General features: G+C 48.0%; 7 protein-coding genes and 1 non-coding gene across 8 annotated transcripts; 3 read left to right on the forward strand and 5 right to left on the reverse strand.

Annotated features, from left to right (window-relative positions):
• Nucleotides 1-1,513: 1,513 nt before the first annotated feature.
• Nucleotides 1,514-4,022, reverse strand: DFJ58DRAFT_908127 (cytochrome P450). The gene is made up of 12 exons (XM_041395091.1): nucleotides 3,624-4,022; nucleotides 3,470-3,566; nucleotides 3,147-3,409; nucleotides 2,844-3,093; nucleotides 2,668-2,790; nucleotides 2,514-2,616; nucleotides 2,379-2,465; nucleotides 2,294-2,328; nucleotides 2,192-2,238; nucleotides 2,018-2,140; nucleotides 1,728-1,959; nucleotides 1,514-1,676 (listed from the first exon to the last, which is right to left on the reverse strand). The coding sequence occupies exons 1-11, from the start codon at nucleotides 3,791-3,793 to the stop codon at nucleotides 1,737-1,739; spliced, it is 1,521 nt and encodes a 506-aa protein (XP_041238384.1). The 5' UTR covers nucleotides 3,794-4,022; the 3' UTR covers nucleotides 1,514-1,676; nucleotides 1,728-1,736.
• A 774-nt stretch (nucleotides 4,023-4,796) lies between these two features.
• On the reverse strand, nucleotides 4,797-4,877 carry DFJ58DRAFT_t133. Its single transcript has one exon. It is a non-coding gene; the product is annotated as a tRNA-Pro (tRNA).
• A 57-nt stretch (nucleotides 4,878-4,934) lies between these two features.
• DFJ58DRAFT_813306 (uncharacterized protein) lies at nucleotides 4,935-6,220 on the forward strand. Its single transcript, XM_041391599.1, has 2 exons — nucleotides 4,935-6,016; nucleotides 6,124-6,220. The coding sequence occupies exons 1-2, from the start codon at nucleotides 5,319-5,321 to the stop codon at nucleotides 6,170-6,172; spliced, it is 747 nt and encodes a 248-aa protein (XP_041238385.1). The 5' UTR covers nucleotides 4,935-5,318; the 3' UTR covers nucleotides 6,173-6,220.
• Nucleotides 6,221-6,282: 62 nt separating this feature from the next.
• DFJ58DRAFT_813307 (glycosyltransferase family 2 protein) lies at nucleotides 6,283-12,973 on the forward strand. Its single transcript, XM_041391600.1, has 12 exons — nucleotides 6,283-6,772; nucleotides 6,834-8,760; nucleotides 8,808-9,692; nucleotides 9,740-10,492; nucleotides 10,521-10,769; nucleotides 10,824-10,978; nucleotides 11,030-11,114; nucleotides 11,167-11,640; nucleotides 11,692-11,961; nucleotides 12,016-12,069; nucleotides 12,118-12,522; nucleotides 12,557-12,973. The coding sequence occupies exons 1-12, from the start codon at nucleotides 6,432-6,434 to the stop codon at nucleotides 12,635-12,637; spliced, it is 5,679 nt and encodes a 1,892-aa protein (XP_041238386.1). The 5' UTR covers nucleotides 6,283-6,431; the 3' UTR covers nucleotides 12,638-12,973.
• Nucleotides 12,974-13,224: 251 nt separating this feature from the next.
• Nucleotides 13,225-15,257, reverse strand: DFJ58DRAFT_908129 (glycoside hydrolase family 71 protein; the record flags this gene model as incomplete). The annotated part of the gene is made up of 10 exons (XM_041395092.1): nucleotides 13,225-13,353; nucleotides 13,596-13,943; nucleotides 14,004-14,120; nucleotides 14,178-14,230; nucleotides 14,280-14,405; nucleotides 14,456-14,544; nucleotides 14,598-14,715; nucleotides 14,762-14,974; nucleotides 15,036-15,117; nucleotides 15,144-15,257. The coding sequence occupies 10 exons, from the start codon at nucleotides 15,255-15,257 to the stop codon at nucleotides 13,225-13,227; spliced, it is 1,389 nt and encodes a 462-aa protein (XP_041238387.1).
• An 836-nt stretch (nucleotides 15,258-16,093) lies between these two features.
• DFJ58DRAFT_845887 (Phosphotyrosyl phosphatase activator) lies at nucleotides 16,094-17,533 on the reverse strand (the record flags this gene model as incomplete). Its single annotated transcript, XM_041393209.1, has 7 exons — nucleotides 16,094-16,381; nucleotides 16,431-16,484; nucleotides 16,538-16,638; nucleotides 16,670-16,812; nucleotides 16,859-16,930; nucleotides 16,983-17,311; nucleotides 17,372-17,533. 7 exons carry the CDS (start codon nucleotides 17,531-17,533, stop codon nucleotides 16,094-16,096), a joined length of 1,149 nt encoding a protein of 382 aa, XP_041238388.1.
• A 2,078-nt stretch (nucleotides 17,534-19,611) lies between these two features.
• Nucleotides 19,612-21,423, forward strand: DFJ58DRAFT_121297 (uncharacterized protein). Its single transcript, XM_041378728.1, has 11 exons — nucleotides 19,612-19,862; nucleotides 19,910-20,022; nucleotides 20,077-20,235; nucleotides 20,283-20,361; nucleotides 20,410-20,538; nucleotides 20,589-20,693; nucleotides 20,749-20,831; nucleotides 20,885-20,899; nucleotides 20,953-20,961; nucleotides 21,020-21,323; nucleotides 21,369-21,423. Exons 1-10 carry the CDS (start codon nucleotides 19,802-19,804, stop codon nucleotides 21,305-21,307), a joined length of 1,041 nt encoding a protein of 346 aa, XP_041238389.1. The 5' UTR covers nucleotides 19,612-19,801; the 3' UTR covers nucleotides 21,308-21,323; nucleotides 21,369-21,423.
• A 1,373-nt stretch (nucleotides 21,424-22,796) lies between these two features.
• On the reverse strand, nucleotides 22,797-24,047 carry DFJ58DRAFT_733576 (uncharacterized protein; the record flags this gene model as incomplete). The annotated part of the gene is made up of 9 exons (XM_041386310.1): nucleotides 22,797-22,815; nucleotides 22,877-22,959; nucleotides 23,008-23,090; nucleotides 23,146-23,351; nucleotides 23,407-23,519; nucleotides 23,578-23,670; nucleotides 23,729-23,792; nucleotides 23,856-23,952; nucleotides 24,014-24,047. The coding sequence occupies 9 exons, from the start codon at nucleotides 24,045-24,047 to the stop codon at nucleotides 22,797-22,799; spliced, it is 792 nt and encodes a 263-aa protein (XP_041238390.1).
• Between the last annotated feature and the right edge of the window lie 236 nt (nucleotides 24,048-24,283).

Here is a 24,283-nt window from a genome sequence, read left to right on the forward strand (position 1 = left end):
GTTATTGACCACTAGCGTGTCCATCCTCAGCAAGCAGACCAGGACCGCTATGATATACTGTAACGATGAGTGGGAAACAAGTAGGGTAGGATCATGCGTAGACACCAACATTAATTTGTTACATAAGGCTTCCAGCAAATACTCTAGTAAACATTATTTCATCTTCTGTCGATGATTATAGGCCGTGCCCTATATCACCTAGAACTTCTACTTTCGGCGTCTCAAGTTATCTCTCTATCGACCTGCTATTTGAGATGAAAGTCGAGATATAATTCGATTATTCTTTCTTTGCTATCATGCGCCTTCTTCGAAATCTTAATCAACAGGACAATCATATTTCACTTAGCAACTCAAGCAGTCCTTACAATCAGGCCCTCCCCTCCCCTCCTGTTGTCCTCCTCCCCGCCCCCGTTATCCTCCATCCCCTCATCTCCAGTAATATTGTCCCATCTTCCTCTTGCATCACTCACCCTCCTTCCTACCTCTGTCGTTGCTCTCGCGTTCCTAGCGAATGAAAATACATAAGGAGGGAGGTACAGGGTCTTCGGAGACGCTTGCAGGATGCCTCGATGTCGAAAGGATTTCGGAAAGCCGCGGATATCATCCTAGGCTAATGCATGAACCGGAACTAGACTGGATTTTGATTCGTCCCCATCGTTCGAAGTAGCGATGGTGTTGAGAGTAAGTTGTGTTGCTAAATCACCGAAAGAAATTGACATGCAGGTCAAAAATTTATCCTTGGAATTCTAGACGCCTAGTCGTGGTAACACAAGGTAGTCCTACATTCACGTTCAGATAATGTAGACCCTATTTACCGTTATAGTCGAGATCGCATCGTTGAGGCAAGGCCTTGAAAAAGAATACTCGTCTTCTGTGGCATGGAATAACTTGAGAGATCACTGGCATCATGGTGACATTATAATTGTATGGATCTCACCAAGATGTGCAGCCATGTGCAGTGTCTATTCCCTCCGCCTTGCTGAAGTTGGGACATATCATAGACGAAGGAATACATATGACCACTCGGCGATGATTGTAAAGATCGTGAATTTATTCGACGAAAGGATTGTTACGCTGGATAAAAGAGCAGAGTCATGGTGCAGGACGGTAGGGAATGGGCTTGGGCCGGCTCACAGCTTGAAGCCGGGCTGCACATCACTCATAATGTCCATCATGATTATGTTCATCAATATGTCAACTGATATTCTCAACCGTCGCTGATTTCTCTTAGTGAGTTGATGACTTGATCTTGATAATGATGATCTTGAAGATGCCCAGCACATTCGAGCGCATGCTGCGCTTTCCCCACTAAATTCAACAGTCAATTCATCCGTACGTGCTCGAAGTTCAGACAAGCCCCTGTAAACGGGATCCCCACATTACCAAGAGGCTAACTACTCCCACGTTAGTGGAGGAGGCCTGAGCGCTAATTCAAGTGCCGCATACACTCAAGATATTTAAGTTACATGTGTGTGGATGTTCGCTCTGCAGGTGCGGTTCGCACATGGGAGTTGCTTCCCACCGTTTCCTTACATATGGTAGACTATTGAAGACATGGTACATAGATAGACCGAAGGAATTCCTACTTGATTCCTACTGCAAGCCCTGGGTCATGAAATGATGATGCCGAGCAGATTGATGAACAATGGTTATAGATTTTTGAAGGAGTAAATTTCCTGGAGACGGGGTCCTCAAAAAAAGTGGGGGCATCGGAGACAAATTCCTACATGATATCTTCAATCCATACGCCCATTGGTCGTCATCATTTCTCTCAGCTTCGCAACTTCCATCCGGGGAATAACATCAATTTCAAATGGCGCTGAATGGGAAATAATCACGTCACTGAAAGCGTGCGTGTTGATCGGGGCGTCAGGTCGTTGAGCAATGCGGAAAGACCACAAGAGAAGTGCGAGGGTAATGTACAATGAGTGGTTTGCTAGGTGCAGGCCGGGACATACACTTTCAATGACACGTGAACCTGATTGATCGATGTCAAAAAACGATGTAGGCGACTTACCGTCTACCAAAGCCATATACGATGAACTTCATACTGTCCTGAAGGCGTCCTTCTGAATCAAGCCAACGCTGGGGATTGAATATATCGGGATCTGGGAAGGCGATAGGATCGCGAGAAAGAGCCCTGAAAACGTGCGCTTAATGAAGCGATGTACATTGTGAAACAACACCTTACCAATGGCACCCATAGACTATTGCACCCTCGGGGATGCAGTATCCTTTCTGATCGCACAGACTAGAATGACAACGTGGATCACAATGAAATTAACACACTAACCCAAAAAATATCCTTAGTTGCACGGTGGGGAAATCCTGAGATGCATGTCAGCATCGTGCAGGAGGGGGCCGAATTTAAAACTTACCTATACGAACGATAGGTCTCCATCTCAAAGCTTCCAACAAGAACGCGTGCAATTGAGGGAGCGAGCTTGAGTCTTGAAATGTCGGCGCTACCATGGAAAATGAATCGAGAAATCAAACTCTTTGTAACCCTTTACCTCTGTCTGACCCGATGACCATATCGAGCTCTTCATGCACCTTTGCCTGAGCCAGTGGATGACACGCCGCAGCCATGATAATAGCGGTTATTCCAACAGCAGTCTGGACCAAAAATGAGTAAGGTCGCGGAGATTAATAAGTTGCATGACTTGCCGTATCAGATCCCGCCATAAAGATTGATCCAGCGAGATACGACATCTCGTCTGTAGAGAGTTGGTGTCCTTCTATGTTCTCCAACAGTGTCTTGACGAAAGAGGAGCCAGCTATGTTTTGATCCTGGGTACAACATGACATAAGTGACATACGTTTTTCGAAATAGAGCTCCTCACCAATTCACTCTTGACGCGTCTTAGTTGATGCCTGTATAGCTCTAGCTCCTCACGATGCCACTCATCCAGTTGTTTTCCGTAACCAGGCAAGTAGCGCAAAAGGGGCACACGATCGACGAGATTAGCTCCTGGGCGAATTGTAGCCTGAAAATGTTCAACAGCTCTGCGGATACGGACAACTTCGGGATCGGTGTTGGCAGTAGGCGCAGACTTTCCATAAGTCACCCGAAGAATGACTGATGCTGCATACCTTGAGATACCCTACGTATAAAATGATCACAAAAGGCCTTGGTAGTGACGTACCGATGTGCGTGCTCCTGGTGGTTCTTCGGGTCATTCAGCATGTCCAGTATAAAATCCATCGCGTGCTTGCGCTGTATATCTTTGTATGCCTCTGCTGCCTTTGGCTGTAAATGGGTATGTGCTGCTTTTCGAAGGCGCCGGAATTGAACTCCGGAACGAGCCAGGACTATGCGCATTCCATTTGAGAGCATCTCACCCGCAGCAATGGACCGAGGTCGATCTACCAGTGACCCACCCTCTTTCTCCATGATGTCTGTGGCTGCCTGGTAAAGGGGCCGAGGTCTGGTCATTGTCGGAGGAAGCTCAAGGTATGGGCAGTATACCTCAATGCCGCCAATTACAATTATCACTTGGCTACCTTGTCGGAACGACACAATCGGCCCATACTCTCGAACTAAATCGGCCAGTGCATGGGCAATGCTGAGCGGATGATCTGCATCAGCTTCTGATATCTCTAATAAGGATGCCAAAACTCACTTCACAGCAGGCAAAGCGTTGCTCCAGAACCAACGAGCGGGAGGTCCAGGTGGAAGACGGATGCCCTTCCTACCTGCTAAGGGGGATGTGTTGTATAACACGACAAGTAACACTATAACTGCGACGACACCAGCGGCATAGTTGGCGTTCGTGATGAAGGTTTCCATCATGATGTCAAGTGGGCTGGAACAAGATAGTAGGAATGAAAATTAGATGCGTCATCGACGTAGAACATGTGTCTGAATTGGTCTTATGAGCCGTGCGTGTGGGAGTGTCCAACGTCTTATGATGTCTGGCACTCTACTAGTTATCCAACACCCAATTCATACGGTAACACGGGTCCTCTGGACTCGTGACCAACCCGTCTATGAGGCAAGCCGTCGATAGAACTGGACTCGGATGCCGAGCGGATTCTCAGGACAATACTTAATGACCTGACCTCCGGCCAATGAAAAAAAAGACTTTATCAAGTTATAGTTATCTTGCTTGACAAAGTTTCTGGGAACCTTCATGGCATACGCTAGTAGAACATCGTGAGCACCTAACAAAATGGGAAAACATAGGCTGGATAGAAATAGTAAACAGTGAACTATCTAAAAGCAACTGCATACCACCCACCTAATTAATTACCTTGCGGAGCAAGGAGCGTGATATAATATGTAATGGCAAGCGAGACCAAACAAACACGTAATCTTTTCCCAATTGAAACCCAATCAAATTTACCAGCCTTGAAATCAATAAAAATAAAAATACATCGACACTCCGAGATATATAAATACAAATATGTCTGCCGAAACGACGAAACAGAACCCAGCTGAGAAACGAGATAGCGACAAACTCGACACAGGTTACGATCTTGTTTTGCCTTGTTGATTACCTTGCAGAGCAAGGTTCTATCTTCGATGGAGTGGTACTAAATAAGACAAAATATACACGTGATTTATTGGTCCAAAACAAATTACAAGGACTGATGCGAATATAGACTTCCAGAATCTGCGAACTGCGTCATTTGACAACAGAAAGAGAGAGAAAAACACAATACAAGGAAAAGACAGCAGAAACAAGTGTATGTAAACAGTTATCCCGGAAAAAATGCTTCGCAAGGTATTAAGTCGGCAACGCCGACACCTAGTTATGCGGCTGAGCATGGAGAACAAAATGTGAAAAAGATCTGGGCCTTGCTGGGAATCGAACCCAGGCCACTTGCACTTGTGATCACCCAAAGCAAGTATCGTACCTCTAGACTACAAGGCCTTGATGTAGACCCAGATATGACCATATATAATATTGTTCAGCAAGGGCAACACTGTGATATCGTTCGGCTGACGTTGGGCTGACATTGACGAGTTATGCTAAAGTCTATCGTATTGGGCTTTGGTTCCAGTATTCTTCTCTTCAGCGATTAGCACTTCTATACCATGCACTCCTTAAACCCTTCCACTCTTTTAGCTTCGAGACCGTTTCATACTACACTTCCGCCAACGCATCCCGCTTCCTCCTCGAGCTTCGATGAACTGGTAGAGATCGTGAGAGAGTATGAGGCCAACGAGAGGAAGGCCATGACAGAAGATGTAGCGCATGCAATCGTACAGCCTATACCCTTGCGTCGGCCGAACGTGATGTCCCTCGCGCACATCTTGTGCCCCAATCCTGGAGTTGTTCCGGGCCAAGCAACGGTAGAAGAGAGCAAGGACAATGTTTCTGCACCATCGTGGGACTGCACTGGGAGAGAGGTGTCAAGCTGGGATGAGCCTGCAGGTAAGTGTTTTGTACATCGTGAAGGAAACGCTTATCAAGAAGCCACCGCTAGCGTCCTTCGAGGATATGGATGTTTACCTCAACTACTTTGATGAACATGAGGAAGAGATCACTCAGCCACATTCACCCGTGCAGTCGAATGCCTCTCCGATGCTTGGATGGATACCTCCCAGTGGTTGCGAAGACATCGAAGTCGGTCATGAGGATCTGTGCTCTTCACCAATTTCAAATTCAGTTTTACACCGCGTTCCCCGGGCATCTGATGAACCGGTGCATGTCCAAACATACCCAGCCACACGGCCTACAGACGTGAGAGCCACATCAAAGTCATCGGCACATCCCCCTGCGCAGCCTCCACGAACACGAGTCGTACTCGCCTCAACTCAACGCACAGGAGCGAAGAGCAAGAGCAGAGACCGTAAAGCCAAGTCGCGGGTGTCTTGTGGGTACGCGCAACCGCCGAGGGGTGGGATTCCTCCTGCACTGGCTCGAGATGTGACAAAGTCCCATGCACTGCGCGTTGAACAGGAACATAAGCGCATGCGTGCTGCAGCTGCGAGAGCTGGAAAAGGGAGGAAGCCCAGTGTTCTGCAGAGGGCTAGTACGGAGACTGAGGATGGAATGGCGAGGATCTGCTAAGTATTAGTCACTGCTGTTTGTCTCCGAGTTCCTCTTGACCTGGTATCTGTTACACAAACTTGGTTTAACGAAGACTTCAATCAAATATTTTCATGCTTTAGGCTTACCTGCTGCGACGATTATTAGTTCACTACCCACGACGACGACTTTGAAGCAATTATTCTAGTCTGTGTGATGCCAGGTGTCGAGCGATGCCCGTCGTGAGAAAACCGGAAACCATAGGCTAGCTGAAATTAGGACAGTTTCCCTTTTGCTCAGTTACAACCGTTCAACGGGTCTCACTCGCTTCTTTCCCTGCTCCATCCATCATCGTCTTCTCTGCGTCTGCCAGAGCATCTCTTTCCTTTCCTTCCTACCCAATTCTTCTCACTTTCTTCTTTAGCAGGGTAATTGGCTAACAACGCACTCGCCATGAGCCGCCAGTCTGCTGGCATGTCAGTCCACCAGAGGCTTGAGGCCGCCAACGACCTCTCTGGCTTGTCTTCCATATCAGACGATCTCATTGTCTCATGTCTTCGTGAGCGTTTCATGTCTGAATCAATTTATACCAATATCGGTACCAATTCCCTCGTCGCCGTGAACCCCCACAAGTATGTCTCTTCCAACGCCGACTCTGTCCTCCAAAAATATGCCTCAGACTATCGTGACACATCGGAAAACAAGTCTCCAATGTCTCCTCATATTTTTCAGCTTGCAAATAATGCCTATTACCACATGAAACGAACTACCCAGGACCAGTCTATTCTCATCAGGTCAGTAACCCCAATCAATACATGCGTTGCATCATCTAAAATAACACCGCTTTCATTCTAGTGGCGAGACTGGCAGCGGAAAATCAGAGAACCGCAGACTCGCCATAAAGACCATTCTTGAACTTTCCGTCTCCAATCCAGGAAAGAAAGGCTCCAAACTCGCTACCCAATTACCCGCCGCAGAGTTTGTCATCGAGTCCTTTGGTAACGCCCGCACTTTGTTCAATCCGAATGCTTCTCGCTTCGGTAAATACACAGAGTTGCAGTTCACTGACCGTGGCCGCCTCTCCGGTGTAAAGACCCTCGACTATTACCTCGAGCGCAACCGCGTATCTTCCGTGCCATCCGGAGAGCGTAACTTCCACATCTTCTACTACCTCGTGGCAGGTGCAACTCAGGAAGAGCGCCAGCACCTCCACCTCTTGGATAAAATTCAGTACCGTTATCTTGGTCAGCGTGGTGCTATCCCAGCACGCCAAAACGGCGTTCGGGATGATGACGCCAACCGCTTTGAGCAGCTGAAGGTCGCTCTCAAGACAATCGGCTTGTCCAAGCGACACGTCGCTCAGACTTGCCAGCTTCTCGCTGCCATTCTTCACCTTGGCAACCTTGAGTTCACCATTGACCGTGGTCGTGACGTTGACGCTGCTGTCGTGCGCAACACAGACGTTCTTGGCATTGTTGCCGAATTCTTGGGTGTCCAAGTGGGCGCTTTGGAGGGGGCAATGTCCTACAAGACCAAGCTTGTGAAGAAGGAGCTCTGCACTGTTTTCCTTGACCCCGATGGTGCATCTGATAACCGAGACGACCTCGCAAAAACGCTATATTCCCTTCTCTTCGCATGGTTGAACGAGCATATCAACCAGCGGCTGTGCCGCGAAGACTTTGACACATTCATCGGCCTTTTTGATCTCCCCGGGCCACAGAACATGACCAGTCGCCCCAACTCCCTTGATCAGTTCTGTGTCAACTTTGCCAATGAGCGCCTGCAAAACTTCGTCCAGAGACGTATCTTCGAGGCTCACGTAGATGAATACCAGAACGAGGGTATCTCACGTTTCATCCCCACTGTCGCCTACTTCGACAACGCTGAGTGCGTGCGGCTGCTTCAAAACAAGCCGGGTGGTCTTATCCACATCATGGATGACCAGGCTCGCCGCTCGCATAAGAAGACTGATCACTCGATGGTGGAAGCCTTTGGCAAGCGTTGGGGCAACCACTCGTCGTTCAAAGTCGGTGCCATAGATCGTTCTGGTTTCCCCACCTTCACCGTCAATCACTTCAACGGCCCTGTTACCTACTCCGCTGAGGGCTTCTTGGACCGTAACCTCGATGCTCTTAACCCTGATTTCGTCTCTCTTCTTCGTGGCTCAGCTTTGGGGATATCTGATGGCGCAGAGGGTGCTGGGTCAATGAACCCCTTCGTCAAAGGCCTCTTCTCGGGCAAGGCTATTGCAACACAAGCCCACCCCAAAAATGAAGACACCATTGTCGCTGCCCAGCAGCCTGTCAAACCTATGCGTGCCCCTTCTACCCGCCGCAAGGGCACAATCAAGCGCATGCCCACCCTGCGGGAAAACGGTGTTGAAGAACAGGATCGAGACGACGACGATATCACGGCATCTGCCGGAAGCGGCACACCCTGCGTCGCAGGCGAGTTCCGTTCCGCGCTCGACACCCTCTTCGAGACTCTAGGGGACACGCAGAACTGGTACGTGTTCTGCATCAACCCGAATGATTCGCAGCTGCCCAACCAGCTTGAGGGTCGTTCTGTCAAGGGCCAGGTGCGAAGTCTGGGCATGACGGAGGTTGCGAAGCGCAACGCGAATGTGTTTGAGGTGGGGATGACACCAGAGGAGTTTTGTCAGCGGTATAGGGATCCGATTTCAGCTTTGGGCATTTCGGAGGGAAGTCCGAGGGAGCGTGTTGAGCAGACGCGGACTGCGCTATCGTTGAAGGAGCGAGACGTTGTCCTTGGGCAATACAAGGCAAGTGAATTGAAAACGTAGCTGAGACGTGTTAAACGTCTTTGTAGGTCTTCCTATCACAAATGGCGTTCCACTCGCTCGAGGACCGTATTCGTGCATCGGATGTTGAGGAACAGAAGCGCAACCGTGTTCGTGATGCTGAGGCTGAGGCTGGACTTGATGCCCGTGGCTTCGGCGACCCCTATGCTCCCTACTCTTCGCCTGGTGCTAATAATGGCGAGGAGTCGCCGTTCGTCAATGCCTTCTCGGACCCTGCTCTTCCTCTTGTCTCCAACGCGTCCCCCTTCCACCGCGCTGAACTGTACGATGACGAGTACGACGAGCGCAAGTCTTTCCGCAGCGACGACTTTGACAATCGCAGCCGCCTCACGAGTAACCGAGACGAGTCAAACTCCAACTACGGTACTGAGTCCTATGCGCCCTCTCGCAACATGTTCCAGAACGCGGACAAGGAGGGTCTCATGGTGAAAGAAGCACTGCCTGGTGAGATCGGAGATGGCGAGACGACTGAAGTGCTTAAGGAATCTTCTGCGCGTCGTCGTTGGGTCGGGATGTGCTGGGCTTTGACATGGTGGATGCCCTCTATCTTCCTTAAATGGATTGGCCGAATGAAGCGTGAAGATGTCCGACAAGCATGGAGAGAAAAGCTCGCAATCAATTTCATCATTTGGTTCTTCTGTTCATGCGCTGTTTTCGTCATCGTCTTCCTGGGCGAGATTATTTGCCCCACGGAGCATGTTTTCAGCACTTCGGAATTGGCGTCGCATTCGTATACGGCTTCACCAAATAATGTGTATACGTCGATTCGGGGGGAGGTGTTTGATCTTACGACTGTTGCGTCCACGCATCAGCGCGTTGTTAGTGTTGTGCCTGTCAAGACGATCCTTCAGACGTATGGCGGTACTGCATCAGATGCAATCTTCCCTGTTCAGGTCAGTAGGATTTGTTCACGAGTTGATTCTTTCTAACCAGTCTTCAGGTCTCTGCATTGTGTAACGGCGTGAGTGGCTCCGTCAGCCCCTACGTGACTCTTAGCTCTGCCAACGACACCGATCCGAATGCTGTTTATCACGACTTCCGCGCCTTCACCAATGATTCCCGTCCAGATTGGTACTTTGAGAGTATGACCATCATGCGATGGAACAATCGCGTCGGATACATGGGTTACACGCCACAGGAAATCAGCAACTTGGCCAGCTCTGGCAATTCACTCGGTATCTACAACGGTTTGATTTACGACCTCACGTCCTACGTCAACTACGGACCTGCCGTCGAAGCTCCATATGGCGAGCAGGTTCCTGCGGGCACCAACGATCAATTCATGGACACATCCGTCGTCGACCTTTTCAAGTACAACTCAGGGCAGGATCTGACAAAGCAATTCGATTCTCTCAATCTTGATAGTGCTACGCTGGAGAGTCAACGTACCTGTCTCCGCAACTTGTTTTTGTACGGTATGGTGGACAACCGTGATTCGCCACAGTGCCAGTTCGCGGAGGGTATCTTGCTCGCACTGTCGATTTTGATGGTCAGCATCATCGGATTCAAGTTCATCGCTTCCATCAACTTTGCTTCTCCTCGTGCGCCTGAAGACCATGACAAGTTCGTTATTTGCCAGGTTCCTTGTTATACAGAGGGCGAGACTTCATTGCGGAAGACCATCGACTCGCTGGCGCAGCTCAAATATGACGACAAGCGGAAACTCATTCTTGTTATCTGTGATGGGAATATCGTTGGTTCTGGGAATGACCGTCCCACAGCCGCGCATCGTGCTTGACATCCTTGGAGCTGATCCTAATCTCGACCCTGAGCCGCTCAGTTTCGTCTCGTTGGGCGAGGGTGCGAGGCAGCATAACATGGGCAAGGTCTACTCTGGTCTGTACGAGTGCGCTGGGCATGTCGTTCCTTACTTGGTCGTGGTGAAAATAGGCAAGCCGTCTGAGCGTTCGCGGCCTGGTAACCGTGGCAAGCGTGATTCTCAGATGGTGATCATGCATTTCTTGAACAAGGTGATGGTCTTTCGTAAAATGATGGGAAATGGCGCTTACACTTGAGCTGCGTAGGTTCATTTCAGTACGCCTATGAACCCGCTCGAACTGGAGATGTACCACCAGATCAAAAATGTGATTGGTGTCAACCCGACGTTCTTTGAGTACCTGTTTACGGTCGATGCTGATACGACGGTGGAGCCTTATTCTGTCAACCGGTTGATCTCTGCGTAAGTCGGTGTCCGTCACTATGGGAATTGGAGTTGATGTTTTTTCTGTAGGTGTGTTCATGACAAGAAGGTGCTTGGTGTTTGTGGTGAGACTGAGCTAGCAAACGCGAAGCAGTCAATTATCACCATGATGCAGGCAAGTTTGTTTTATATTTGTGAAGTGGTTGGAAATTCTAATAGATGTCTAGGTCTATGAATACTTCATCTCGCACCACATGGCCAAGGCTTTCGAGAGTTTGTTCGGATCTGTTACCTGTTTGCCTGGTTGTTTCACCCTATATCGTTTGCGGACTCCCGATACCCATAAACCACTTTTGATATCCAACCAGATGGTCCAGGACTACTCGCAGAACCGCGTCGATACCCTGCACATGAAGAACTTGTTGCATCTCGGAGAAGATCGATACCTGACCACGCTCCTCCTGCAGCACTTCCCGATGTACAAGACCCAATTCGTTCGCGACGCCCATGCATTTACCGTAGCGCCTGATGACTGGCAGATTCTACTCTCTCAGCGTCGTCGCTGGATTAACTCGACAGTTCACAACCTTGGAGAGCTGATGTTCTTGGAGCAGCTTTGTGGTTTCTGTTGTTTCTCCATGCGGTTTATCGTCATGATTGATTTGGTTTCGACTATCGTCCAGCCTATCACTGTCGGTTACGTGCGTCTGGTTTCTCTTGGGTTTTCTTCGGGTTCTGATTTGAAGTTATAGATCGTGTATCTCATCGTGGAGGTCACCACCAATCAGGAGACTCTTCCTATCATCTCGCTCGTCATGATTGGCGCCGTGTATGGTTTACAAGCCGCCGTGTTTATCCTCCGGCGCAAGTGGGACATGGTTGGATGGATGGTCTTCTACATTTTGGCTATCCCGATCTTCTCTCTCATGCTCCCACTCTATTCGTTCTGGCGTATGGATGACTTCTCTTGGGGTGCTACCCGTGTCGTGTTGGGTGAATCTGGCAAGAAGATTATTGTTCATGTAGGTGTTTTCTGGTTCTTGTTATTTGGATCGATGTTGATGAAGTTTCTTTAGGACGAAGGCAAATTTGACCCGCGTGCGATTCCTCTCAAGTCTTGGAATGATTACGTGCGTGATTTTGCTTCTTTATAGACATGTTACTTACCTGGTTTATAGGAGAACGAGCTTTGGGACAAGGAGTCGAACCACAGTATTGGCTCTTGGGCACCTCCCAATCAGTTCCAGAAGGAAGCATATGCGGCATCAGCTACTGCATCGTTGTACGGCCGCGAGACCTACTACGAGCCACGCGGCCATTCCCCTGCGCCATCACAATTTGGCATGATGCCACCCCCTGGATACCAATCAGGTCGCAACACGCCGATGTCACAGTTGCGGCCCATGAGCGATGCTGGCATGTTGTACCAACCCATGCCGTCGCGGCCGCCAACGAACTATCTCGAAATGCCTCTACCGACCACGCGCAGTCATGAGGATATGGACTTGGCACCAGGTGTTCCTAGTGATGCTGACCTTGATCATGCCGTCCATGAGGTCCTCCGCACTGCCGACCTTAACTCTGTGACAAAGCGCGAGATACGGCGTCAGCTTGAAGAATCAATTTGGGATGGACTTGGCGTCACGAAAGGGGACGATCAATGCCTCGATTGACCGGGTATTACTGAGGCAAGCATGAAATGGGACGGTGGTATTTAGACACGAGACGGACGGACGGACTCCTACATAGTACCAGAACGCGATCAGAACTCTATGTTTCGATGGTGGATCTAATCATGAACCTAAACTTATGTGACAGGGAATGCCTTTGGGACGATTCCTTTTTTCTTTTGACTTTCTTTTAAATACCATAGGACGTTCTTTACTTGCTCTGCTGTTGGGTTCATATTCCATTCCTCTCATTGGACGTTGCATAATTATAATCCGCATGTGTTTTAGTTACGAAATTGCATAGAGCATTGGACGTAATATTGACCCGCACGGCGTCACCTGGCACAAGGTCTTGAGTCAGACACATTGGGCCTAACCAGTTCTGCACTACGTTTCTTTTTAAGATACTAAGATGAGCTTGTTACTACTTGACTTGTCCGGTGTTTAGGATAGGAATAGAGTCTGAGACGCCCTTTTAGACGCCAAATAACTTCAGAGTAACTCCATTAGTAACAGTCGCAGTGTTCAACCACAGTTAGGAGACAAGATGTCCATACTGGTGATGGTATTGCTAAGGCACAGAGGCGTGTTCACCTTGATCTACTCGTTAAATGGTCAATCACGTTCTCCATAAACGAGGAGCGTCAATGTCATGATCCATATCATCCATGGATCCATCGTAACCTTGATAGCATCCTTCAAATCGGAGCAAAGGGCTCTAGAACGGGATACGAGCTTCATCAGCTGTGCACGACATCGACACGTGTGTTATTAGTCGGTGAGGTCCGGCGGTCCAGACAGCAAACACGACTCCCTAGGATTCCCTCCGGACGGGAAACAGACAACGTGCACGGCCGACTTATCTAGTGCATGCGCTAAGCTCAAAATATTTGCAAGTCTCAAAAAGGCGTGGTGACCATTCGTCGATGCGTCTCATGCCTCAGTGGTCTGCAACATCTTACATTATAATAACTACAATACATCACTCGGCTGATGTTCCCAACGAAAGGATTGAAATTGTAGTACGTACATCCACTTTGATTCACATACATCGAGCCATGGGTGTCGACAACCGTTGTCCCATCTCTGCTGATCGCGATATAGGGGACTTGTGAATCCTCTGAAGGGAACGGTACAGAACCCATAGTCACACCCGCACCAGCGGTGAAATTTACCGTGTTGCTACCCATGGCAAGTGTGATAGTTGCAGTGTCTTTTAGCATCGCGAGTGCAAAAACGGCGTCCTCGGGGTATGCAGCATTGCGTGGTAGGGATCCAGTACTACAATTGACGGCCTTCGGCCATGCACGATACCAGAAGACAACCTCATCTTTCTATGCGATAAAAGAAAGTCAAGATTATCGAATTGAAGAGCAATTTACAAATGGACTCACCGTAATGGTCGGTGCAGAACCAGTCTTGAACCATGAAATATAGTACTGAGCTACATCTCGCCAAGCAGCATGTGTGAAACCATCGACGTAAAGTGGGGCTTGCGTCCCAAGGTACACCTACATGATCGCATGTTAACTCTGAGCCATAACTTCGGTGACGGTATGAGGGGTTACATTTGGATTGATATCACCAATGTAATGGGACTCGCCATAGTCGTTCCAAGTTGCTAGAGCACGATGAGCTACCGACCAACACAATAATAAAGCTACAAGTACCGATTTCAATAATATCAGGCTTCACGTCATTCACGGCTTGCTGCCAGCGGTAGTTCCAGAGAGTGTCACTGTATTCTACCCAATCGCCAGCGCCATCAAGGTTCTTAAACTGCCAAGGCGAGACAGCTCGATTGAATATCAATAAAAGCTACGGAGATTCGGACCAAACTACTCACACATAATATACGGTCCACTGAGCGACGAGACAGCTGCTTTGTAGGCCAAATCAGTGGCTGTCGTTAAGTTTGCATCAACATCGGCAGGCCTAGCGATACATTTGGTAGAGAGGATCACCATGCTCTTTACGACCTCACTCACCAAGACCACCAATTGAAGAATCCATCAATCGAGGGGAACGTAGACACGAGTGAAGCAGCGTCCGAAGGGTCACGGTAAGTTGTGAAATGCGGGTGCAAATATGATGTTGATGCCTTGGCTCTGAAGTGCGCTCTTGAAGCTAGCCCAGAAGTCCTCTCCATAACTCTCCCCTGAGTATGTCGATACAAGTATAGTATTATTCCACAGAAATGTACTTGGACTTGACGAGTGATTGCCGACGATATTGACCATGTCGCTCTGCTGCCAAGTGTATGACATGTCAAAGGAATAGAAGAGCTTGAAACCTAAGGCTTCTGCGGCTGCATATGCATCGACGATCCTGTCGACTTCATAGTCATTTGCGGCAATGTTTAATGCTAAGCATGAGCCGTGTATGAGTGTTTGAAAGCTTGAACGAGAGACATGAGAAAGACATACCGAAGCCATCGATGCCAATATTCTGAGCAGTTGTCATATCATTCGTCCAATCACTTTCAGCATACGAATACGAGTTTTGTGCCTGTACAACGATGTTGTCAACAGGACATACAGTCGGAGAGTGTCTTGAAGACTATCCATGAAATGGGCAAAAACGTGTTGTGCATTTGTGACGCGCACTAAGGCGACACATGTCAGGGAGAGGAACATGAACTTTTGCATAGTAGCGTGAAGTCCTGAACCTCGGAGAATGCCCATGATCTTCTTTTATACGTAGGTCGGACAGGCCAGCTATCGAGTTGGAAGGACTCGAGGTTGAAGGATGCGAACTTCCCCAAAGTCGTGACCGAATTCTGAGTTGGTGGGCGGATACGAGTTGGTGGGCGGATACGAGTTGGTGGGCGGATACGAGTTGGTTAGGCCTTTCCAGGCAAATTATATATACTTCCGACAGACGGTGGAGTGAGTACCCCTCCAGCGGGGGGTGACCGGTGATGCAGGACCCAGGTGGGTATTCGCCACTCTAGTTGCATAGCTTAGTTGGCAGTAGGGGTAAAAGCCATCGGCGTTGTCGCAGATAGGATTCATCATTAGGTTGCTGCCACACCAGTTTCCGTCTGCCAGAGGCAGGCACATTACCAACCGCGCCAGTTCAACAAGGCAGATCGTGACAGGTTAACTAGTCTTTCAAAGGTCAATGACATTCATGGATTATTGCAGCCTGCTCTAATCCGTAAGTAGTTCTCTTTGGAGGTCTTTGAGTCAGCCGGTTCAGAAAAAGTAATCACAGGATCGCAAGTAGGATATTCAGATGAATCTGATGAGATCAGATACCATATGGCGGTGGAGACAACAAAATCAAGTCAACCGTGATGTCGCATCCATTGAAATCGCTTTGGCAACTTGGAAAATGATAGAAAGTTACGACCTCTGATCACGCGCGTCAATCAAGTTGTCTGTGAGTACTGCTATCACATTTATGTAGTACTGAACCTACTGATGTTTATGATTCCCGGAGGCACTGTCATGACTTGGAAACCACCTTCGCGAATTTCGTTTCAATCAAACGGCACAGGACGGATGCCTGGACCCTCGATCCTATTTCCCGGCTCTCGCTCCTTTTGGGCTGCTGCAAAGGCACTGGGTACGGGTATACCACAACAGTCACCCCAACCTTCGTGTACATGACCATCTCCGTGATGCGATTCATCGGAAGATGGAGGCGGTGGTCCTTCGTATGGAAGAATAGATCCGAACAGGAAATGTTGAATGACAGGGAGCTTCCCCAAAACTTCTGCTTGATACATCTTGATCATTCCGGAGTTAACTTTTTCCCAAGTTTTCACCTACACAAGAGGTCAGGCAGGTCAATTTATTGAGGGCCGCAATACGCACTGCCGATATGTCATCCAGCATTGGTGAGTGCCATCTAAGTGAGGCTGTCTTGATCTATGTCCAGATCTTAAGATGGAAACCAGGCATGCGATGCAGAAGATACGAACGGAGTTGATGAACTTTATGCAAGAGAAGTACATATAATCCTTCGACAGTTCATCTACAATCTCTGGATCATGTATTGCCTTCGGTCTTACAAACTTGTGTCCTGCAGTAGAAAATGTCAGGACTCGTTGCACTAACTAATTGCGACGTGCCTCGTAGCTGTGCAGAACCAAAGAGGAAAGGCAAAAAATGATAATCGTCGAGACCCCAGACGCCATGAGATCCAGCGGGTTCTAGCCAATACGTTGACTGAAGTACGCGCATGATTTGAATATATCTGGGAGGAATGAGCAATGTACAAAATAATCGTCTTGAAAATGCACCTCCAAAATACACGAGTAACAAGGGCGGTATGATCACTTGCCGTAACAACCTGCAGGCGATCTAGGCATATCCTGTGAGATGTGACATGAGAACCAAGTGAATCGAAAATTCAAAAAGACTTACAGCCAGCAGAGAAAATTCAGTTCCATACCGCTCCCATAGTCAATGCGCTCTCGATTCCCCCAAGCCTGTGAGAAATAGGTAGTTAATTCGGGCGTAGCATTTTGATCTAGGCCGGGAAGGTCAGCATGCAACGACGGTGCCAGCTTGAATACGGCAGAAGTAAGTATGAGACAAGAAGGGAGACGAATTGCAAGACCAACACTTTCAACTTTGTCGTAGAACGACCTGAAAGCAGGGTTGCCGAATCTTGATGCCTTGTTCTCAATCGGGGGAGTCTCATGAGCTAGTTGCTCTATTCGATCCAACAAGTGGAGGATGGCGTTTATCCCCTGAGCTTACGCAAGAAGAATGGATTAGATGTAAGGATGGAATTCGAGGAGGAAACGCACTAGAGATTCCGAGCACGCGTCGGTGAGCCTCGCACCCACTACAGAAGCATTCAGAATTTCGATGTATGATGTGATGGTATTGTAAGTAGCAGATGATTGAAACGCAGTCAACTGAGCACTAGACAAGACACGCTTGCCTGGAATCTCGAAGGTAATCGACATCGTAGTACCAAGTCAAGGAAGATCCCATACTAATGTCGGATTTACCCGAGGCGACTACGTATGAATGGCCCAAAAGTTTTGAATTCAGAAATTGGATCTGATCAACCAACTGAAGCTCATTTAAGGACGGCTATAGCTACAAGTCTTTTCACGGTGTATAATCTGAGCAACCATTCAAAATTCTTTCCGGATTCTCTTATCAAGTACTTCGGCGATCTGAGTACTAATGTATATTGCCCACCACACGACAGGCCCACACCCAGTCGAACTGTATCAGCATGAACCCGTGGAGTAGCAGACTGCATAAAACCCACTAGTTTATCATGGCACCAAGCATCAAGAAAATGGTATCTGTGCAGAAGCTGCACGCGGTGAATTGAAATAGCGGCGCCGAAGAATGGAGACGATGGTGAGAAAGAGCAGCAGAACGGATGACAACTGCCACCAAAAATTATGTCAGCCTATCAAGAAGCATTTTCGCAAGGAGCCCAGGCTTCAGTGACTGCAGCTCAGAGTGGACGAAGAACATGATTGCAGTGACTTGAACTGATTATTGGGCATCCAGGACATCGATGGGCTCTGGAGTGACTGATTTCAAGCAGGGAAGTATTCTGTTTTGCAGCAGGATATTACGCAATTCATATTGCATGTCTCGAAAGCCGAAGCATGGTATATTGTGCCTGTGACTGGACAGTTAGCGACGAAAAAGTTGCCCAAAAGGTAATTAAGTGGTCAGCCAAAACTGATGCATGATACCTACATAGCTGAATCCTGATAGATTGCAGGGTCGGAGATTACCGAAGGTATAGAGCAAAAATGGCGAATGGCGCATAAACACCGCGGAATAAAAGTGTTCAGCGAATACTTCGCCAAAGCGTGACAGCTTTGTCGTCAAGCTTGGCCACCCGCGTCAGACCACCCATTGTCAATACTAAACCAGTCATGGGAAGTAGAAGTAGACCTTTATTGAGAAGCAGCCCTATCCTTGTGGCATGCCAGCTATTCATGCTTCAGCTGCAATTCAAAACTTGCGGTCCCGCCAAGGTCAAAATATCTGCACAGCAGTATATCCATCCTTCTGCATCAGGCGTTCCAACAAGTGGTATCTGAAACCGAGTTATAATTAGTTGCGGGAGTGGCAAGGAGTGGCGTACCTACCGTGACCACTAACTGTCACTTGATGTGCAAAGTGTGCACCAGAGGTTGGCCGAGGCAGCGAGGCCGCCATAAGGCATTCCGCAGAACGTTAACGATAACTCCGTGGTACGGCATACATTATGGGAGCGTCTCGGGAGTCACTGGGAGCAGACTCGAACTTGACATCAATAATAGTACTGATATTGGTCAATGGTGATGCGGCCCCGGCCGCCACATGCTAGAATTGCTGTATCAGGGACATCATTAAAGTTTTTCACCTACGGCAAGGTTGAACTTCTTCTCAGGTTGTCACATAGATGATAGTCGCCGCCAACAACAGACTCGTGTGATCAACAGAACACGTGATCGCTGATTCATTGTGGCCATCAATTCATCATCCATCATGCGTCATACATTCATGGACCAATTGAGTACTTGCCCTGGCGCGGCGCAGTTGGGCTTCTTGAGTCCTGACACACGGTTGTTTCAACTTGTTTGTTGGTATCGGCTCTCCCCATCGAATAGTATGTACCTCAATTACCATTGGATGTCCTAAATCTGAAATCGCGCCAGCTCAATGGTGCGGAGAACAGCAACGGTGTGAGAGCAGGTCCTGCCCCCTGAGAGCTTCATCCCTCGTACAGCACACCTGCAACATCAAGGTACATACGTTTTCACGTCATGGGGTAAGTATTTGTTATCTGCTGGCACACAAGCTGACGCTCAGCGTAGGCCACCGTGTCTGCTTGATAGCGATAACCGACAATCATAATAACCTTGTTCAAGTGCCTGTGTCGGCAAGGTCAGTACCTGCCGGATGTTTCCTAAGGCGTGTTTGAGAAGCGTAATCTGCTTTTCCCACTTTAGACCCAAATCAACATCTTGGAGCCGCCGGTCAAGCTATGGGCCGGTGCTTGTATGTTTATTTTGATCAAATACCTTAATACAGAGTAAATTCATCTTACTGTTTCGTGTGTCCACAAAGGATCACTCATCGTGGTAACAATTTGGAGCGCGTGCGACAGACTCAGCGATCGCTTATTACTAGACACGCCAGCACGAGAGTATCCATTTTACGTTCCTCCGAAGTCTCACTTATTGCATGTCGACTTGCAGGCAACCTGAGTTATCATGACGTTGACAATCCCTATGGCCGAGCTCATTGGCGTGTTTGTGGAGTCGTTGGCATATGGTTTGGTCACCCATCTCCATACCTGTCCAATGCTGATCCTTGCCTAGGTATATATCTGATGGTGTTTAATCAATGCATGTCTGTACTCAGGAAGAGACATTCGCGACCAAGTGATTACTTGGTTGGGACTGCAGTTTCACTCTTCATCCTCATTACGGCAGTACGGGTCTCCTCTACTTAACAATGTCCACATATCTTATGAATAACTCTCTAGCACCTTGTCGTTGATATCCTGCGCAATATGCAGGCTTTCACCACAGACGAGGCAGAGCCAAATTATCCATCCATATATTATGGCACATTTGACACTTGGCAAAACATTCTAAAGAGTAGTCTGTATGTCGCTGTTACACTGGTGTCCGACGCATTCATTGTACGCATCCTGAACTTGCCGTTATCCAAATCTGAGCATCTCTGCAGTTATACCGCTCCTTCATTCTATGGGGTAGGAATTACCTCATTGCTACATTCCCTTTCTTGTTATTTATCGCGGATATTGGTTTGTTTCCTTCTGCCATCCCACTGCTTCGGCTAACACATAATATAGCTATCGGTGTTTTCTGGGTGTACACTCTGAGCCTTGTTGTTCCGGGTGAAGACGTCTTCGCAGATGCCCTCTCCGTCCGCGTCAAGACATTTTACTCAATTACTCTGGCCATGAATGTTATCTGCACATGTTTGTTTTTTTACTCTACATTCGGGGCCCAGACTGAATTTGCATTTCAGTGCTGATTGCCTTCAAGATTTTGAAAATCCAAAAAGTAGTTGCACCCTTCAAAAAGGGTAACGATGACCAAATCTCTCGTTTGGTACCAATCATAGTTGAATCTGGTAAAAATTCTAGCAATACCTTCTCTGATGTGTTCATGTGTTCATGTACCGATAGGTTCTGCGTATTCAGCCTTACTCGTGGTTATGATTGGAACATATACTTCTAACTCCCCAGCCATGTTCATCATTTTGAATTCAGTATGTCTAGCCATTCTTTCCAAAAAGACTTAACTAACAGCACATTAATCAAGATGTCACCAATCATCGTGAGTTCTGTGTATTTTATTTTCTCGATTTGCTCACCCTACGTCCGACACAGGGTATCGTGGTATGTCGACTCCCTCTGACTGTTTCTTCCGCCCTTTCTCATGTGACCGTTCCTCTAGTTCTCTTCCGTTATTGTCCGCGTCGGTCTGGGTCTATCTCACGGCGATTCCCATCGCGCCAATGGCACACTGTCTTCCTCGCGGAACATTCAGTGGATGACGCGTGCGAGTTCCAGGCTACCCAATAGCGAACAGCCGATTTATTCTCCGCCATTCCAGTATGGAAGTGTTCAGGTCTCGCTGGAGCAATCTGTACATACTCATACCGACGGCTTACCGGACGACGTCGAGAATGACATCTCAAAGTCACATTCAGAGCACAAATCCGGCTCTTTCCGTGTGATGTAACGGAGATAGAGAAAACGTGTGTCCGTCATTTATTTATTTCCACATTATTAATACAGCCAAGAATGCAGCAAAAATAATGGTCGTCTGTTGAGTTGAGTTGTAGTTTATAGACGGTTTCGATCCACGCATGTGGTCCCGGACCTAGCGAGACATCGTTGGATATAATGGATGAACGTTGTACCCACCATCACCGATTCTCCGGGGGTGAGGGCTTTGGAGGGACTCCGGGCATATAATGTACCCAATGCCCATACAGCATACCCGTAAGACGATGAGACCGTACTATAACCGTCGGGATTCCTAAATAATGGTCTTCATTGTTTCTTGATTGAGTAAGATGATCTCCGTCCATTCCCTAAAGGCTTCATTGAATCGAAGATGCAATTCGGTCTAGAATCTGATCATAATCCGATCACGCAAATTTAATTTCGCGCCGAAGTTCTTGATCAAGTTGATCAATCACTCTTATGGAGACTTTGCAGGTCAGAGTTTGCTCTTTAGGCTAACGTCAGGCTCGCTACTACCGCAGCCTACTGATTCTCTCCAAAGTCCATCAAGACGAGTGATGTAGTGCAAGTCATGCAGTGACACCCCGTGGCAACCGTTCCATAAATGCCTGAAGCTAACACTTGAAGCTTGAAGTTTGAACGCCCCCGAGGCTCTTTGACTTGTGATGTTGACTTACAGCCGCAGTTGTCTTCATCCATGTCCCACTGATATTAATATGGCTGCATGCAGTGTGGCCTCGAATTCTACCTCAAAGTCTGAGGTCCTCATACCCGCGGTTCCTCAGGTTTATTGTTTCCTCTCCAAGATCCATGTTCTGTTCCTAAATCCCTGACGATATTGTCTTGCTTCAGATGAGTCTCAGTTATCTTGACCGATTTCGTGCATTTGCTTAGACCGCTAAAGTAGATCATCGGCTTAAAACGATGGCAATAGACTCGAATGTTGGTGCATAGAATAGCAGGCAGAAAAACTCTGCGTGTCCCAGAGCGATGTAAGTCATTGCATGTAATGATGTACTAAAGTAAAGGTTGCTGCTTATACCAGTTACAATAGTCCTATCGCGATCGGGCGCACTGACGGTCCATCAAAGTGTGGGCGTGTTTCCTTGAATCGCAACCATCACTAGAATTCACGCCTTGTCACAAGCATGACAGATTCTTGTAGGTCTATCGTCAAGATAGCATACTGACAAGCTTTATCAGATCTCTATTTGAGATGCTTAACCGCTACCACTCGTCCACGTAGGAGATGTCTTATTTTTGTGAGCCAGAAAAGTTGGGGTTGGACGCACGGCACCACTAGTTATGCATGCTGATCACACAGGTTCACGAAACGATCGCTTATTCAATGCTGCTACAGTTACAATTCAATTGTCCATGTCAGTTCTTCCGCGTCTTCCTGTCTCGCGGCAACTTGAAGTTCTATCCGAGTCCCAACACTACGTACAATCAAATACATCGCTCGTTGAGAATATCATAGTTCACCAAATGAGGTGACCACTAATGTTCAAAAAGGCGTCAAAATCTGATAATGAGCATCAGACGATCATGCCACACGTACCCGTCAACAAAATATTCTCCGCCTGTCATGTAACTGGCATTATCAGACAGAAGCAACAGTGCTTGACCTGTCATCTCATGCGGCTTTTGAGGTGGTGAGTGCCTATCGAATCAAAATTATTTAGTACATACCTCGGCGAAGCGTCCGAGCGGTACGGTCTTTGCCTGATTCTCGAGGACGCTGGTTTCCATACCCGAGGTTTGATCCGTGTTCACTGATGTCAAATGTTCAACAAGTTAGGACCAACGGGATTATTGCAAGATGCTGACCATAACCGGGGGATAGCGCATTCACTCTAATCCCATGAGTGGCCCACTCCGCAGCCAACCCTTTCATGAGAGTGGACACAGCACCCTTGGATGAATTGTAGAAGACCTGGGTCAATGGCTTATTTGGCGCGACTTGGTTAATGATCCGCGAGCTCATGGAGGATGTAATGACGATCGAACCGCCAGACTTCTTGTCGATCCACAGCCTGTCATATCCGTCTGGGTCACGCTTTCCAAATACTACTTCATGATGGAACTCACTTTGCCGCAGCCTTGGTGCTGTTGAATACACCAAGGACATTGACACCATACACTTTATAGAAATCTTCGCTGGTCAGCTCGAGTGCAGGCTTCACCACGGAGACACCGGCATTCTGTGATACCAAGCCGCTCGTTTCGAAAAATGACATGACCGAAGAACGTTCCACTCACTGCTATAAGTCCCGTCACCGGACCGAGATCTTTGTCGATGAGAGAAAACGTCTCAGCTGTCTTCTTTTCATCGGATACATCACATTGATAAGCCTGCGTACAAAGACAGGAGGGTGAAGCCAATAAGTCAACTACCAAACATTTCACAAACCTTGACTTGCACGCCGAATTCTTTTCCAAGCTTCTCAGCTACTTCATGCGCGTTCTTGGAACTCCTGAAAGACACCAGAAATATCAGCATATAGTCATAGAATATAGATGCCCGACTCGGAGCCAACCTGTAAATAATGGCCACTCGTGCACCAGCCTGAGCAACAGCGCGACTATAAGCGTATCCGATCCCGCGGTTGCCCCCTGTAATGATGATGCATTTGTCTACAGCGAAGCAAACAATGTTAAGTGAAAAGTGATGCATGCACGATCGCAGTAGACGCACCAGAGAAGTCGATGGTGAAACCTTTCGAAGCCATGGTACGTTGCGTAAGTCTACGAGGTTTAGCGTCTTTGATTCGAGATGTTTGTAGTGTTGAAAAAAGAGAGGGGTAAGGCCTAAGAGGTCCGAGATCCCGAACTTTTATTCTGCCGAGCTTCAAGAACTGACGTCATAATCACCTCGGTGAAATTGCGTTTCTCGTAGGTACTGAGTCACAGGTACTCACGTTGATCAAGGATAGCGAGCGCGCACGCAGCGCAAGCGTTTGGTAGG

The sequence above is a fragment of the Suillus subalutaceus genome (assembly GCF_016647625.1).
Source record: "Suillus subalutaceus strain FC151 chromosome Unknown DFJ58scaffold_151, whole genome shotgun sequence".
Lineage (NCBI taxonomy): Eukaryota > Fungi > Basidiomycota > Agaricomycetes > Boletales > Suillaceae > Suillus > Suillus subalutaceus.

Coding starts and splice junctions, on each gene's coding strand:
- DFJ58DRAFT_813307 (XM_041391600.1), top strand. CDS start 6,432: ATGAGCCGCCAGTCTGCTGGCATGTCAGTCCACCAGAGGCTTGAGGCC. Junction 10,493..10,520: donor TTATCTGTGATGGGAATATC/GTTGGTTCTGGG, acceptor ACCGTCCCACAG/CCGCGCATCGTGCTTGACAT. Junction 12,523..12,556: donor GCACTGCCGACCTTAACTCT/GTGACAAAGCGC, acceptor GTCAGCTTGAAG/AATCAATTTGGGATGGACTT.
- DFJ58DRAFT_908127 (XM_041395091.1), bottom strand. CDS start 3,793: ATGATGGAAACCTTCATCACGAACGCCAACTATGCCGCTGGTGTCGTC. Junction 2,329..2,378: donor GAGACCTATCGTTCGTATAG/GTAAGTTTTAAA, acceptor CATGCATCTCAG/GATTTCCCCACCGTGCAACT. Junction 2,239..2,293: donor CAACTAAGGATATTTTTTGG/GTTAGTGTGTTA, acceptor CTGTGCGATCAG/AAAGGATACTGCATCCCCGA.
- DFJ58DRAFT_813306 (XM_041391599.1), top strand. CDS start 5,319: ATGTTTCTGCACCATCGTGGGACTGCACTGGGAGAGAGGTGTCAAGCT. Junction 6,017..6,123: donor GATGGAATGGCGAGGATCTG/CTAAGTATTAGT, acceptor CATGCTTTAGGC/TTACCTGCTGCGACGATTAT.
- DFJ58DRAFT_121297 (XM_041378728.1), top strand. CDS start 19,802: ATGACGTTGACAATCCCTATGGCCGAGCTCATTGGCGTGTTTGTGGAG. Junction 20,023..20,076: donor TCTTCATCCTCATTACGGCA/GTACGGGTCTCC, acceptor ATAACTCTCTAG/CACCTTGTCGTTGATATCCT. Junction 20,236..20,282: donor TGGTGTCCGACGCATTCATT/GTACGCATCCTG, acceptor GCATCTCTGCAG/TTATACCGCTCCTTCATTCT.